The 17324-nt window shown below is 38.0% G+C and overlaps 1 protein-coding gene and 1 long non-coding RNA gene across 12 annotated transcripts in view; one reads left to right on the forward strand and one right to left on the reverse strand.

Moving 5' to 3' along the window:
- The window catches only part of LOC139186456 (uncharacterized), a 331485-nt gene that overhangs the window by 107171 nt on the left and 206990 nt on the right, over nucleotides 1-17324 (reverse strand). The gene's annotated exons all lie outside the window — the stretch shown is intronic.
- Nucleotides 1-17324, forward strand: part of ARMC3 (armadillo repeat containing 3) — a 92224-nt gene that overhangs the window by 15483 nt on the left and 59417 nt on the right. For all 9 annotated transcript variants that reach the window (XM_019973035.2, XM_070800823.1, XM_070800826.1 and 6 more), the window contains 6 exons: nucleotides 2793-2910; nucleotides 7589-7714; nucleotides 11381-11449; nucleotides 11689-11864; nucleotides 13843-14037; nucleotides 16584-16767. In XM_019973035.2, the coding sequence (XP_019828594.2) occupies nucleotides 2793-2910; nucleotides 7589-7714; nucleotides 11381-11449; nucleotides 11689-11864; nucleotides 13843-14037; nucleotides 16584-16767 (868 nt within the window). The remainder of the gene's footprint in view (nucleotides 1-2792; nucleotides 2911-7588; nucleotides 7715-11380; nucleotides 11450-11688; nucleotides 11865-13842; nucleotides 14038-16583; nucleotides 16768-17324) is intronic.

Raw genomic sequence — 17324 nt, forward strand, 5'->3', positions numbered from 1 at the left:
CGTGAACTGTGAAATTCCAGATGTTCAAGCTGCGTTTAGAAAAGGCAGAGAAACCAGAGATCAAATTGCCAACATCTGCTGGATCATCGAAAAAACAAGAGAGTTCCAGAAAAACATCTATTTCTGCTTTATTGACTATGCCCAAGCCTTTGACTGTGTGGATCACAACAAACTCTGGAAAATTCTGAAAGAGATGGATACCAGACCACCTGATCTGCCTCTTGAGAAATCTGTATGCAGGTGAGGAAGCAACAGTTAGAACTGGACATGGAACAACAGACTGGTTCCAAATAGGGCAAGGAGTACGTCAAGGCTATATATTGTCACCCTGCTTATTTAACTTATATGCAAAGTACATCATGAGAAACACTGGGCTGGAGGAAGCACAAGCTGGAATCAAGATTGCTGGGAGAAATATCAATAACCTCAGATATGCAGATGACACCACTCTCATAGCAGAAAGTGAAGAACTAAAGAGCCTCTTGATGAAAGTGAAAGAGGAGAGTGAAAAAGTTGGCTTAAAACTCAACATTCAGAAAACGAAGATCATGGCATCTGGTCCCATCACTTCATGGCAAATAGATGGGGAAACAGTGGAAACAATGACAGACTTTATTTTGGGGGGCTCCAAAATCACTGTAAATGGTGACTACAGCCATGAAATTAAAAAGATGCTTACTCCTTGGCAGGAAAATTATGACCAACCTCAGTTCAGTTCAGTTCAGTCACTCAGTCATATCCGACTCTTTGCGACCCCATGAATTGCAGCACACCAGACCTCCCTGTCCATGACCAACTCCCGGAGTTCACTCAGACTCACGTCCATCGAGTCAGTGATGCCATCCAACCATCTCATCCTCTGTCATCCCCTTCTCCTCCTGCCCCCAATCCCTCCCAGCATCAGAGTCTTTTCCAATGAGTCAGCTCTTCCCATGAGGCGGCCAAAGTACTGGAGTTTAAGCTTTAACATCATTCCTTCCAAAGAACACCCAGGACTGATCTCCTTTAGAATGGACTGGTTGGATCTCCCTGCAGTCCAAGGGACTCTCAAGAGTCTTCTCCAACACCACAGTTCAAAAGCATCAATTCTTTGGCGCTCAGCTTTCTTCACAGTCCAACTCTCACATCCATACATGACTACTGGAAAAACCATAGCCTTGACTAGACAGACCTTTGTTGGCAAAGTAATGTCTCTGCTTTTGAATATGCTATCTAGGTTGGTCATAACTTTCCTTCCAAGGAGTAAGTGTCTTTTAATTTCATGGTTGCAATCACCAACCTAGACAGCATATTCAAAAGCAGAGACATTACTTTGCCAACAAAGGTCCGTCTAGTTAAGGCTATGGTTTTTCCAGGAGTCATGTATAGATGTGAGTGTTGAACTATAAAAAAAGCTGAGCACCGAAGAATTGATGCTTTTGAACTGTGGTGTTGGAGAAGACTTTTGAGAGTCCCTTGGACTGCAAGGAGATCCAATCAGTCCATCCTAAAGGAAATCAGTCCTGAATGTTCATTGGAAGGTCTGATTTTGAAATTGAAACTCCAATACTTTGGCCACCTGATGCAAAGAACTGACTCATTTGAAAAGACCCTGATGCTGGAAAAGATTGAATGCAGGAGAAGGGAACGACAGAGGATGAGATGGTTGGATGGCATCACCAAACTCGATGGACATGAGTTTGGGTAAACTCTGGAGTTTGTGATGGACAGGGAGGCCTGGCGTGCTGCAATCCTGGCGCAAACAGAAACAGTCAGACACAACTGAGTGACTGAATTGAACTGAACTGAAAACACATTAAGATGTCCATTTAGAAAGGGTCAACACAAAGAAGCAGCTAAAGCGTTGAAATTCAATTTTCTTTTTTTTTAAATTTCTTTATTATTATTACTTTTTTTTACTTTACAATATTGTATTGGTTTTGCCATACATCAACACACATCTGCCACTGGTTTACACGTGTCATAAACAGAACATCCTCGTCCATGGTCTCTGGAAACGGAAGAAAACAGTGTAATAATTTGTTTTCTCCTTGACCAAAGAAAATCCATAGGGGTCATGAGTTTGTTATTGTTTATTTCAGCTAAATGTGAATTCTCAGGATCTCACAGCAGGATACAGGACTTCTTACAGTCCTATACTTTTTATTTATACTATATTACCTTTTCCTTGCTCCAGATTTTATCCAGTTTTATCTTTGGTGATCTGCTGCTTTCTTTAAATTTTTAGTTGTTTCACATAAATGTAGTTCCTGCTTTTCAAGAAATGGTATAGTGGTTAGAAAGTAGGTACTGATCACTGAGTTGCCAGAGTATCTAATAGAGCAGGTTATCAAGGATTCTTGTGTATTGATGAAGAATTATACTAAGATATGTTATTTAATGAGCATCTGTTATGTGCCAGACAACTTGCTAAATGCTTTACATGGATGATCTCTAATCTCTTAATCCTTCACAGTAGGTATTATTATACCCATTATTCAGAGAAGGAAACTGAAATTCTAACAGCTTAGGTAACTTTTTTGATTTCCCATGGCTAAAATGACAGACTACACCACCAGGTTCCAAAATACTTTGCTTTTCCCTCCATACTCCAGGAATTTCAAAGCCAGCAATGTTGACAACTCTCCATCAGTGATATTTTTTAAATAAAAATTTTGCAATGCACTTTGTGGGCAGTGACCACATCCTTTTCGTAAGATTAATATTCTCCTTAAGTTTCAAGACACCATTCATGTTTTATGTGCTTTTTAAAACTCATTTGTGGCTATGATATTTTTCTCTCTGCCTTTCAGTTTGATCCATTAACAGTTGAAAGCAAGAAAGTCGCAACCGTGGTACTAATGCTTAATTCTCCCGAAGAAGAAATTTTGGCTAAAGCATGTGAAGCCATTTATAGATTTGCTTTAAAAGGTTTGGATTTTTTCAATTTATCTTTCTATTTCATTATTTTCTTAAAATATTTACTAATGGGCACTTTTCTCCTTAGTCTTTAACTTACTTGTCTCATGAATTCTTTCAGACAACCAGAATATCATTTAATTTATCACCTGAAAATAATGTATCTCCCTATGTTCCTACCCTAGTCTTAAAGAGTAATTTAGTCAGGGTAGAACAGTCATTTTGAAGCCTTTATTGCAGTTTAAAAAATTGTAAATGTCACAGGAGCTGAAAGAGCTCCTAAGGATCAAATCTGGAATAATTGTGTGGCTCAGTGGTAAAGAATCCACCTGCCAATGCAGGAGATGCAGGCTGAATCCCTGGGTAAGGATGATCCCCTGGAGAAGGAAATGGCAACCCCCTCCAGTATTCTTGCCTGGGAAATCCCATGGACAGCAGAGCCTGGTGGGCTACAGCTCATGGATTTGCCAAGAATTGGACACAACTGAACACACACACACGCATGCCATCCCAGATTTACAGCCCAAAGAAGAAAAATATTATACAGATTAAAAAATGATTGAATGAGTAAATAAACAGGAGAGAAAAGACAAATCTCCAATGCAGAAGAATCCCAGTTTATGCAGATACTCTGCCCTCGAGGAGGTGGGACACAACTTCCCGCTCCTTAGGGGCTGTGCATGGACATCTTTCCAGAGAGCACACAGTGGACACCTGGGGGAAAGTGTGTAGCGGAGAAACCTGACAGACCCTGCCTCTGCCAGGCGATCAAAATCAGCATCAACAGAGATAACATGTGCCCTTGACGTAATGAAAAGAGTGCTTCACTTCTGTTATTTGCCCCCAACCTAGAGACTCAGTCTAAATATGATTTTTTAAATCAAACTCCAATTCAGGGACATTTTCCAATTATCAAAAACAAGGAAAGTCTCAGGACTTCCTGGTGGTCCAGTTGCTAAGACTCTGTGCTCCCAATGCAGGGGACCCGGGTTTGATCCCTGGTCAGGAGAAGGCAATGGCACCCCACTCCAGTTCTCTTGCCTGGAAAAATTCCATGGATGGAGGAGCCTGGTGGGCTACAGTCCATGGGGTCGCTGGGAGTCAGACATGACTGAGTGACTTCACTTTTTTTTTCACCTTCACTTTTCACTTTCACGCATTGGAGAAGGAAATGGCAACCCACTCCAGTGTTCTTGCCTGGAGAATCCCAGGGATGGGGGAGCCTGGTGGGCTGCCGTCCATGGGGTCGCACAGAGTGGGACACTACTGAAGCGACTTAGCAGCAGCAGCAGCAGGGAACTAGATCCCACACGCCACAACTAAGCGTTTGAATGCTGCATCTAAAAGATCCTGTATGCCGCAACTAGGACCCGGCACATCCAAATAAACAGGTAACTGTTTAAATTAAAGTCAGCAGAGCAACATCTTTAAAGTACTAAAAAAAATTAAAACTTTCAACCTAGGTTTCTACACCCTGAAAAAATATCTTTCAAAATCATAAGTGAAATAAAGTCTTTTTCAAACATTCAAAAACTGAAATAGCTCTTTGCAAGGAGACCACACTACTAACTATATTAAGTAGGTCCTTCAGGCAGGAGGAAAATGATACCAGATGGAAATATGGAAGAAGAATAAAGATAGAACACCAGAAATGGTAACATATAATGTTTTTTATTTGAATCACTAAAAAAACAAATTAGTTATTTTAAACAAAAATAATAATCATATATTGTGCGGTCTGAAACATGTGTAAAAGTAAGATATAGGACAACAGAACCAAGGTAGAAAGGTTAAAAAAAAAGTGAAAGTATACTATATAAGTGTACTGCATGTGAAGTAATATATACTACCACTTGAAAGAAGACTGTGCTAGGATATATACCACAGTCCCAAAACAATGATATCAAATAAGCCAACAAAGGAATAAAATGGAATCATAAAAATTTCAATTCATACGAAGAAGGCAGAAATGAAGAAAAGAAAAACAATGATGAAACACATATGAGTTAAACCTAAACATATCAATAATCAAATTAAATGTAAATGGTCTGTATACGTTAAGAGGGACAGGGTGTTTTATTGGATATAAGCAAGACTAAACTACATTCTGCCTTCAAAAAATGCACTTAGAATATAATGAAACAAATAATTTGAAAGTAAAGGAGGAAAAATGATACCCTATGCTAGCACTAATCAACAGAAAGCTGAAGGAGCTGTTACTATCACAAAAATGGAATGGTATCAGAGATAAAGACGATATCAGAGATATCTCTTTATCAGAGATAAAGATGACCATTTTGTAATAATAATAAAGGGGCCAATTAATCAACATGCTATGAAAAATCCTAAACAGTTGTGTTAAGTACTTAATATCAGATTTTCAAATTATATGATGCTAGATGCAAAGAGAAATAGACACCCACAATTATAGCTGAGGATTTTGATACTCTTCCCTCAATAAATGAAAGAACCAGTAGATAGTAAATCTATATGGATATAAGAGATTTGAACAGCAATACAAATGAATTTAACCTAGTTTATATTTTTAGAACACTCTAAGAACATCAGAACTCTCTTCAAGTGCATACAGAACATTTATCAAAATAGATTATATTCTGGGCCATCAAACAAGCCTTAATAAATTTAAAATTCCAATCATACAAAATATATGCTATTCCATATTAGAATTATATTAAAAATCAATAACACAAAGAACTCTGAATAATCACCCAATAGCTAGAAAATAATAACATACTTCTAAATAACCTAAGAATGAAAGTGGAAATCAAAAGGGAAATCCAAATTGAAAATGAAAACACAGCATATAAAAAGTTGTAGGATGCTACTAAAAGAGTACTTATTGTACCAAATGACTGTTAGAAAACAAGAAGGTCTCTCAAATCTATGACCTCAGCTTCCACTTTAAGAAAATAGAAAAACAAGAGCTAATGAAACCCAAGCATTAGTGTTAAGAATATAATATACATGTGAGCAGAAATCAGTGAAATAACAATAGAAAACAGAAAAACAATGGACAGAAGCAATAAAATGAAAAATTGGTTTTTTGAGATGAATAAGAGTAATAAAAATGTCTAGTCAGATTGATAAATAAAAAGATATAAGACATTATCGATATGAGGAATGGGAGAGGAGACATCACTACAGCTCCTACATATATTATAAGGATAATTAAATATTATGAACAATATAAAGCCAATAAATTCTACAACTCAGATGGATTGGACAAATTCATTTTAAGACAAACTCTCAAAGCTCACTAAAGAAAGATAGCCTGAACAGCCCCTTATCTATTATAGAAATGGAAATTTATAGTTAAATATCTCACAAAGAAAACTTAGGTCCAGATGTTTTCACTGCTGAACTCTACCAAACACAGAAGAAATAATACCAATTATATAAAAATTCTGTTAGAAAATTGTAAAAGATGGGATATTTCTCCATTGATTCTATGAAGCCACCATTTATTTAAGTATCCTAAAGTTTATCCTTGAATTAAAATTTATTTGGGACTTCCCTGGTGGTCCATTGGTTAAGACTCCATGCTTCTGGTGTAGGATGCTCAGGTTTGACCCCTGGTGAGAGAGAAGATCCCACATGCTGTGTGGTACAGTGGCGGGGGGGGGGAATTTTTTTTACAAAATATTTTCATCTAAATTAACTTTTAGAACCTCAATAAAACGCAAAATTATGGAAAATTTGAGAAGGATTTTTGTAGTAATCAACAATGCATATTTCAACATATTCTTTTCAAGTGACTAAATATTTAGACACAAGGCAAGTCCATAGACTATGGGAAGATACAGTCTGTGTTTTGAGAAAGGTGTTATCAAAATAAACCTGTAACTTCAGGTACAAAATATCTTCATTTTCTGAGAAAACTAAGGCAAAGAAATATTCTCCTCTTAAATTAATTTTGAAAGTGAAATATATGTCGTCATAGCTGGAGAAATTGCAAAGTTGAAATTAATCAGGACCTAAACATTATTCCAGACTTTGCAGAATGATATCCCACTTACAGGGTATGGATAATCTGCTTCTACAACTGGGCTCAATGCTGGCTTTCAGTGACCTGGTTCTGGGGCTTCTTGCCGTAGCCATGATGGCTGCAGGCGAACCTGTTGGGTGAAAAATGAACACCCTAAACTCCACCACACACACTTGAACTTGAGGTGGAGATTCTCTGCGTTAATTTTCATAATTAATTATGCCAGTATTACTGAGTGCCCATTAGATGCCTGGCACTGTGCTAGCCACTGCAGTTATGAAAGAACAGAATAAAAAGGGTATCTGTCTTCATGGAAAGTCAAGTTACAGGAGAGGAAGCAAACAATCACAGAGATCATTAAGTGGTATGAAGAAAATAAAGCAGGATAAAGAGCAATCAGAAAGACTGGTATGTAGTGATGACAGTAGGTAGGATGGTCAGAGGAGACCCCTCAGGAGGTTAAGTATGAGCTAAGAACCAAAGGAGAAAGCTAGTTGTGTAAACATCGAGGGAAAGGAGAGCAGCAAGCATCCAGGATACTTTTGCTCTAAAGTTTATTCTAGAGAAATATGTGTAGAAGCAGAGGAACGTGAAAGGCAAACGGCAAATAAACTGGAATGACACAAGGAAGAATTTTGATGAGATTGCTATCCATTTCTGATTTTATTTTACCTGTGATGGTAGGTGAGGAAAATAAAGCCACCCTCCTTGAACTTGGAGCTGTGGAACCTTTAACTAAGCTACTCACCCATGAAGACAAAATTGTGAGAAGAAATGCTACTATGATATTTGGAATCCTGGCTTCTAACAGTAAGTATCTGCTTTTAAAATCATAATCAAGTAATCTCACTTGACACATTATCCTTGTTTAAATTTAACCTTAAGGGATTCATTTTAATTTTATTTATTTTATAAATCCATCTCTGGAGGTTCGGTAGACTAATTCTGCCATATTGAATGTGGCATATTACATTATTTATAAACAACAAAAAAGGGGAAATATTTAAATTTCTCCTGTTTTATTCTGTGTACACACCACAGAGTTTATATACCAAAGGTGCTTCCTAATGCCTCCTGTGCAACTCATTTTAAACACAGAAGGATTCTTTGAAGGATTGGGTCCTTTGCCCAAAGTCATGCAGATGGCTAGTAGCAGAACTGAGATGAGAGCTAAAATTACAGCTTTACTCTCTGACCAATAGTTCAGTAGACTTTCTATTCACTAAATCTCTTAACATTAGTGTCCATGCTAAGTCAGGTTCTCCTTCTAAATGATTTTGGGGGAGAAAGAGTTATAAATTCTTATTTATACTTACATTTTCTAATGAAATATCTAGGTCTCTGTGACTTTTTTCCCCTCTTTTTTATGTTCTTAGTTTCTATTGATTTTATTTAGTATTCTTATCTTTCCATTATATGAGGAGTTTATCATCTGTGAAACCCTACAATTTGTTTGCAGATTTTTCTGAGCAGGTTTTTACACTGAATTTCATGAGTTTCTAAAGGAGTCTGTGGCCCCTAAATGTTATGAATACTCTTACATTTGGATGCTACATGAGATGGCTCTTTTATTTTTTTACAGAACTAAATATCCATTTATTCATTTATAAACCATAATGAAACCAGTCAGGTATTTCCCCTCACCAGCAGATCTTGCTTTGGAAAAACAAATACACAAATTTCAGCAACCTCAGAAATTTCATTAAACCTGCAGAGAAGCATAATTCATTTTGGAGTTCAATTTTATGTTCAAGGAATCAGTACCTATCATAAAGACAATTACTATAATCTCTTTGCCATGCAAAATTATCCCCATTTATTGTGGACCAACTGCAGGGCCAACTCCTGATAAGGCACTCGGCAAGTTCACATCCTTGAGGATGGCCCCTTCCTCTTTCACACAGCATAGCCTCAGAACTTGAGGCCAAAGTAAGTAAAAAGCAAGCCAATGTCAAATGGGTTCTCCTGAGACCAGTGGTACTAAACTCAAGCCAGAAGGCAACCTCATGACCTCTCCAGAAGCAGCCCATCCGTGAGCGACAAAATGTAACCTCTAAGTACAAAGTTCCAATTATCAAAAACAAACAGGAGTTGAGCATAAGCTATAGTTGGCACTTTCTCTCGGAGCAGGGAGCAGAGAACAGAGAACCGAGATGGCTCTTTTAGAACTGTCAAACCACAATCTGTAAGCTGGCTGACTAGGCTGTAACCAGTGCTAGGACCAATGCAGTCTGCAACTGCAAAGCTTAATCATGGAAAGAGCTTGGCTGTCTTCAAGGTCTCCACTGAGTGCTTGAGTCTCAAGTATACTGAATTCTATGATTCTATGAAGTAGGTGAAAAAATCAAACAATTATTGGGGTTAACGCTCAAACGATAAAAAGTCTGCTTGCAATGCAGGAAACCCAGGTTCAAGTCCAGGGTCGGGAAGATGCCCTGGAGAAGGGAATGGCAATCCACTCCAATATTCTTACCTAGAGAATTCCATGGACAGAGGAGCCTGGCAGGGTACAATCCATGGGGTTGCAAAGAGTCAGACGTGACTGAGCAATTAACACTTTCACTTTAGCTGATTTTCTATTTGAACTATCTGGTGATATGGATAAGACATACCATATCCTCAAGTGCTTGTGAACCTCCTTTTTTGCTGAGAGCCAACACTATTATATATTATATATATGTAATATATAACTGTTGCTTCACTTTTCATATGTGTCTAAGGAGATTTGGAATAAAAAAAAAGCAACTGGTCATTTGACCTAAAATGAAGTCATGTTTCCAGACTAATATATAAATAAATACACCTCTGAAGCTGCATGATTAAATCATCATCTTTGGACAGTCTTTAAATAACTGATTATTCTTCAGAAATTTGTATCTTCATATGCTTTTCCACATGCTTATAGTGGATGAACCAACAGAATGTTCCAACATTCCAGGTGCTAAAGGCTTGCTATGAAAACCGTCTTCCCCTTTTGCAGTTTCAAATAAATTCTTTTTTTTTGGCTACAGTGATTGAGCTATGAGCCTGTGCCATGCCTGGGCCATCCAAGACAGGCACGCAAATTACTTTGTTAAACCTTTTTATCAAACAGGAGCTTCTGTCTTCTTTTACCTTCCAGCTAGTATTTATTTTTTTAAGTTTCTTTTTTTTTTTTAATGTGGACCATTTTTAAAGTCTTTATTGAATTTGCTACAGTGTTGCTTCTGTTTTACGTTTTGGTTTTTTGGCCGCAGGCATGTGGGACCTTAGCTGCCCAACCAGGAAGCAAACCCAAACCCCACTGCACTGGAAGGTGAAGTCTTAACCCTGTATTTAGTTTAATGTAACCAAGACTCATTTAATTAAGTCAGCTAAAGAGGGAGCTTTCATCAGGATCCTTGTGAGAAGTAGCCTTGTAAGCCCAGACTCTACATTACTTAAGGCAATCAGAAGAGCTCGCTGTCTTAGGAAAAAGGTTGATGTAAAAGAGTATGTATGATCAAGAGTAAATTAGATGGTGAACATTATGCAACCAAAAAATTGTGACTAAGAATTAATCCAAGAGCATAGAATGTCTTTCCTCTACTTCCCCAAAACTCAATTATTCTCTTGTACTGAAAGCCTATTCACGTACATAAGTTCACTAGCCTTCTTTGAGTCATTTTGAACAGAACAGAGAGAAAGAAGTTTTGACTGGTTGAGAGACAGCTATATCCCTGAATTCCACAGGAAAAGGTGTCTAAGAAAAGGCATATATATCCAGTGGTTAATCCCCTAGACCATATGTTTCAGCTGCTGCAAAGTGAACTTTTCTAAACTTCTGGTAATGCTAATTTTGACTGACAGAAAAGATAATCAACCAAGAAGAGAAATTGCAAAACTGAAGTAACAGCTGTGTCTATTTCTAAGAAAAAGGGCGTTAAGGAGAGCAAGAAAGAAATAGAGGCATAATTGTCTAGTTTTAATTAGGCTCCTATAAATAGGACAAAAGTGAACTTTAAAAAGTCAATATATCTAAACACTTTTGGCATTTGTGATAATCAAATGGAATGAATACAAGATGTACTTATGAAAAAAGGCTGAGGTTAATTCTTATTGGCATTCTGTACTAGTTTTATTAAAAATCTAAATTTTAAAATATTTTTAGTATCTTCCCCCCCCAAAAAAAAACAAAAAAAGAATTACTATTACATAATAAGCAAGTGCAGGGCACAGTAACTCTACTGCTGGTATTCTAGGCACTTTTGAACATTTATGGTTATCTTTCCTAGTGTTTTGGAAAGCAGGACAACTGAGCAATCAAGGAACATGGGCTAGAGTCTGTCTGGAGTCAGACAGACCTGGCCTGCCTTTTACTTGCTGTGTGATTTTGAGCTTCAGTTTTCTTATCTGTAAAATTAGGTAATATTAGAACCTATCTCATAAAGAACTATTCCACAGACATTGCCATTATTATTATTATTAAACATTAATATTCTGTTTCTTCTTTTGCAGATGATGTTAAAAAACTGTTAAGGGAGTTAGATGTCGTGAATTCTGTGATTGCTCGGCTGGCTCCAGAAGGTAACTCTGCAACCTACATCTATGTAAAAAATGGGGAATGGTTTCTTATACACTTCTGATTAAAGTGTCTATTGAAAATAGTTTATGAAACACCAATTGTGAATTATCATTAAAATCTCTCAAACTAAGATGGGCTCCAACCAAAGTAAGATTTGTGGAGCTTTGGTTTTCAAAGCATGCTTTAAAATAATGGTTGAATAAGCCTTTACATACTTGTGTTATTTGTTTTTGATACACAGAAGAAGTCGTTATCCACGAATTTGCTAGTCTTTGCCTAGCAAACATGTCTGTAGAGTATACCAGCAAAGTGCAAATATTTGAACAAGGTGGATTAGAGCCTCTCATCAGACTGCTAAGCAGCCCAGACCCGGATGTGAAGAAAAATTCTATTGAGTGCATTTACAACTTGGTCCAGGTGAGATTAACTTCTAAAAACGTGTTTTGACAAAAGCTGGTTATAGAATTTATTTTCCCATTAAAAAAGGAAAAAGTTTATTAAAATGCTCCAGTTTTGATTCATCAGTTCATCTCAGTATTATTTAGTAGTTATCATTCAGAGAATAAAATGAAGTTTAGTGTTGATACTTTCAATTTCCACAAAATAATTGTCCTCCGTGAAAGGGCATTTTAGAATCATAACCTAATTTTAAAAGAATAGAATGGCTTGCAGACTAAGGTGGGTTTATGCTAGGTAAGATGTGTTTCTTCCAAAACAGGAAATCTAATATTAGTGTTGAACTAGTTTTGACCTGGGCTTACCTATTGATCTAATCCTGGTGGTCCAATGGGTTGTACCCTACTGTACCCTATGCAGTTTACTAAGATTTTGGATTAGTCTCAATGTGTTGGTGAAAACCTAGTGAGTTGAGTTTTGCTGAACAAAATTCATCGCTCACATCTGCAAGATGCTACTTTCCTTTGTAACGTGCTGGTTTCCTTTACCCCCACCCCTTACCCTGTCGCCTGCACCTGTCCTGTCCTCTGGCCCCTGCCCCACAACCTCTCAATCCCCAACCCAGCAGGCACACCCTCACATCGCCAGCAGGTCAGCTCCCGGCTGCTTTGGACAGCCTTCTCTGCTTCTCTTCCTGCTCAGGTTTCTGAACAATTCCCACACACATTTGATAAGCCTTAGTTCAACTGCAAGTATAAGACACCATTTTAAATAGCCATCAACAGAATGTGAAAGAAGAGATATTGAAGCAAAGGTGAGGGAGGGTTCATTGAGAGAGAGATATATAGAGAAAATATATATTAACAGCAAAAGATGACAAAGGGACTCATCACTAAAGGCACCCAAAAGCATGAATTCCTGGCCCCTGCGTGTCCTTGCCATGTGGCTGGATACCCCCTGGTGTTACCTCTACCCTTCCTGAAGAGCAAGTGCAACAGTGTCCCTTCTCTGGTGACTGTTCTTTGTCCTATGGGCCTAAATAATCCTGCAGATGTGTTCGTGTGTTTCATCCTAAATCTCCTTATTAAGATTTAGCTCCCCTTTTCTTGTAACAGAAGTACTAGTTAATAACAATGTATTCATTTCCTAGGGCTGCTGTAACAGAAGTACCACAGACTGGCTTAAAACACCAGGAATCTATTCCCTCCCAGTTCTAGAGGCTGAATTTCTGACTTTAAGGTGTCAGCAGGGCTGTGCTGTCCCAGACTCTGGGTGGAATCCTTCCTTTTCTCTCCCTAGCTTCTGACAGCAGGTCTGAATCCTTGACGGTCCCTGGTTTGCAGCCTCATCATGGCTATATTTCCCTCCGTTGGCTCTCTCTCCTCTTCTTATAAAGACACTGGTCTTATAAGGACACCAGTAAATACCCACTACTCCACTATGACCTTATCCTAACTAATTATATCTGCAACAATCTTATCTCCAAATAAGGTCACATTTTGAGGTTCTGGGGGCTAGGACTTCAACATGTTTGGAGGGGATACTATTCAACCCATAATAAGCAACAACCTACAATTTTTATGCCCAAAGAAAGCTTAATATTAGGGGCCAGTTGCGAGATGGATAGAGGAAAGCCAAGCTGGGAATGGCAATAGCGGAGGACAGAGGAGCCTGGTGTGCTGCAGTCCATGGGGTTGCAAAGAGTTGGACACAACTTGGCAACTGAACAACGACAAAAACAAAGAAACAGTGGCTTCTGAGAAGTCCTGGATCATGTGTATTTCCTGTTACTGACAATGTCTGTAGGGCTAATATGAATATTTTGGTGTTATCAGTTGAGGGTTTGCTTATATTTGTTGTTAAGCTATTTTGGAAATGAATCTGGAGTAAAAGATGGGAACATAACTTATGTTCTTTGTTAGAAAATAGAGTGTCTCTATTCTTGAGACTGTATTTTGCTTTAAAAATCACTTATTTAAACATTTGTCTTTCCTGGCAGGATTTTCGGTGCCGAGCAACACTTCAAGAACTAAATGCCATCCCTCCTATATTAGACCTCTTGAAGTCAGAATATCCAATTATTCAATTGTTGGCTCTCAAAACCTTAGGTGTTATTACAAATGATAAGGCGTCCCGGGCCATGCTAAGAGAAAATCAAGGAGTGGATCAGCTTATTAAGATCCTAGAAACTAAGGTACCTGTAACCTTTATTCAATGCTCTATGAGAAGATGTATCTCTTTCTATAAGTGTTGTTATAAATGCATATTATGGAATATTTTTAAATTGAAATTTTATTATATTTAAGCATGATACTAAGTATAATGGACTAATCTGCTTATTGCTACATAGTTTACCAGCATGATTAAATCAGACTAATGCTAGTGGCCATTCTAAAATAATTTTTTTTAATCTTCTGACTTAGAAGATTTAAGATTTTTAAATTTTTGTTTATGGTCTTATCTTCAAACACCTGCAATTAGTCTTCTCCCCTTTGTCTGCTCTAGTTTTCTCTAGGGTAAGGCAAGAAGAGTCATTTTCCACATATGATGGAGAGTAATCTGCTTTAGTGAATTTACTGATTTAAATATTAATTTCATCTAAAAAATACATTCATGGAAACATCTAGAATAACATTTGACTAAATATCTGGATATTGTGGCCTTAGCTAAGTTAAAACAAAAAATTAGCCATCACAAATCCATCGCTAGTCAATTTGGCATCCATACAGAGCTCCTAAGTCATTAATCTCCAAATAAGAACAATAAAAGATCATGCTTCCACTTAACATGATACAACTGTCCTGTGTACAACCAAAAACACACTGTCCCCTTCCCCAGAGGAGAAGGTATAAAGTCCTTGGGTGATGTTTACTCTTTTCCTTCACATTCCATAATTTAAATACTAAGATACAAAACTACCCATACTTAAATACTGTATTACAGGGACTTCCCTGTTGGTTCAGTGGCTAAGACCCCACACTCCCACCACAGGGACCCCAGGTTTGATTCCTGATCAAGGAACTAGATCCCGCATGCTGCAAATAAAGATCTCACATGCTGCAACAAAGATCCCGAGTGCCGCGACTCACACCCGGCACAGCTGGCTAAAGAAATAAATATTTTTTAAAATAAAATACCTTAAAAATACTATATTATAAAATCAGTACATCTCATGTTACCTGAGGGGATAAGAGAAGAAAAAGATATTTCATACATACACACACACATTCATAACAAAATAAGGAAATACTCATGACAATTACAGTCCTCTTTTCTGTAACTGATCACATGGTTGTAGTTGGTATCAATAACAACTACCTTCTTTCAATACCCATTCCATATTCCCTTTGCCCAGCAAGTACCCCAGCTCGTCTTGATTCTTTACCTGACGTGGTGACACAAACCTTTATTCCCGAAGAGTCTGGACCATTTGTAGTTGTGTCTGCATTGGGTCATTACAGTTTTCCATCACAGGGTATGGTATTACCAAAGAGATGATGTAAGGGACTCCCTGTATTACAGGCACACTCTTCCTCACCTCTATTGTGGAGTAGCAGTCCAATTTCCCTTGGATAGTTGGGATCAGTCACCCCAACCCACACAGTAACTCTCTTCTTCGCCTATTGATTCAGAGGCACGAGGCCCCCAAAGAGACCAGGTGGCTGTCATTTCATTTCAGTGGACTGGACTCATTGCTGTGTCTCTGGGTGGAAGTATCTATTACTTTGGATTTGCAGATCAGCAGAGCCTATGTTTGTGGGTGCAGGAAACAGAAATTTTGCTATTGAATTGCTATGGGTAACAGTGAGTGGGGCCACTACCGTGTCACTCCTTGGTTCCTGGACCCATGAACTGTGCTACGGGAGCAACAACACCGTATACTGGATGACGTTTCAGAGCGCAAACAGCCCTGTGCTCAGTTCCAGTTGTAGCGGAGTCTTCCAGAGGCCGCTGTACCAAGCCAGCTGCTTCAGGATGGTGGGGCCCTGGGAAGGCCACTGACTTCTGTGCCCCTGTGCTCGCTGCTCCACTTCTCTTGCTATGAAGTGAGTTCTTTGATCAGAAGCAATGCTGTATAGAATACCATGGTGGTGGAGCATCCTTCCCGTGTTTCTCTCACTTTAAGGATTTCTACCTTACATTTCTAACTGTTCAGATATAAGCTTGCAATTTTCCACTGCTGTGGGGATTCTGGAGGTTCCTCAGGCAAGAAAGTGGCACACTCACAATAACTCCTTCTACCAACTGGAGGTTTTAAGGAATATACTTCCCTTCAGCTTCTGTTTGCTTTTTCAAAAACCACTTTTTTTTTAGATTTTAAAGTTGCTGTCCACGATATATGTATGCAGATGGCTAATTCTTGTCATGGTACAGCAGAAACGAACACAGCACTGTAAAGCAATTATACTCCAGTTAAAAAAAAAAACCTAAAAAAATAAAAGCTGTTGTCGATGAAAGGCTGTTTGAGCAACTTCACTGGGATACCACTACTGGGAGTTTCCAGCAATTATTTTTTATCTATAGAATAGTTTAAACTAGGGGAAATGAGAAGAGATGGGACAAATGGTCAGGGAGGGTGATGTTATGTTAATAAACAGAACTGTTTCCCTGGGCCTCTGTCACAACAAAATTAATTATATTATATTCTGAGTGATGGGAGTTCCCTCTTGTAGTAAAATTTGGCAAGTGTGACTTGCTTTTACTACAGTTTTCTAAAGTTGTGTTTGCTTTTATCATTAGGAATTGAATGACCTTCATATAGAAGCTCTTTCCGTGGTGGCCAACTGCATTGAAGATATGGACACTATGGTGCTGATTCAGCAAACAGGGGGTCTTAAGAAGCTCCTGTCATTTGCAGAAAACTCTACAATTCCTGAAATTCAGAAGAACGCAGCAAGAGCCATTGCTAAAGCCGCTTATGACCGTATGTCTCATTTTACATAAACTAAGCATACCTATTTCCTCCTGTATTCTTGATTCTGATTAGTACTAAAAAACGCTAGAGTATTTGTCTGCTTTTAAATGGTCATTTGAGGATAGTGCTATACTTAATATTGAAGGCTGAAATTCATCACAATGCCCATAAGTGAAAATAGAGATTGCTTCACCAAGGATATAACAAACTCAAGGTGATTTAATTACACCTTTTTTTAAAAAACAGTTCTTTCCTAAATTAAGTTTTAAGCCTCGATTTCTCCTGATTTTGAAATTTTACAGAATGCATGCACTGTTTGTGATCCTGAAAATGTCATTTCAATAAATCCACATTTGGAATGATATCTATACAGTAATTTTGAGTTGCAGCTGGAGTCTGGCTGTGCCGTGTAATATAGCTATGAAAAATAATATGCTCATACTATATACAAAATACACTTTTCATTTCACTGGCAAGCTATGTTGACATAAACCTGTAAAATATGAGAGATTAATTACATCATGAGCACTGAAGATGAAATTATAGTTTCAATTTATGTATATTTG

The sequence above is a fragment of the Bos indicus genome, chromosome 13 (assembly GCF_029378745.1).
Source record: "Bos indicus isolate NIAB-ARS_2022 breed Sahiwal x Tharparkar chromosome 13, NIAB-ARS_B.indTharparkar_mat_pri_1.0, whole genome shotgun sequence".
NCBI lineage: Eukaryota > Metazoa > Chordata > Mammalia > Artiodactyla > Bovidae > Bos > Bos indicus.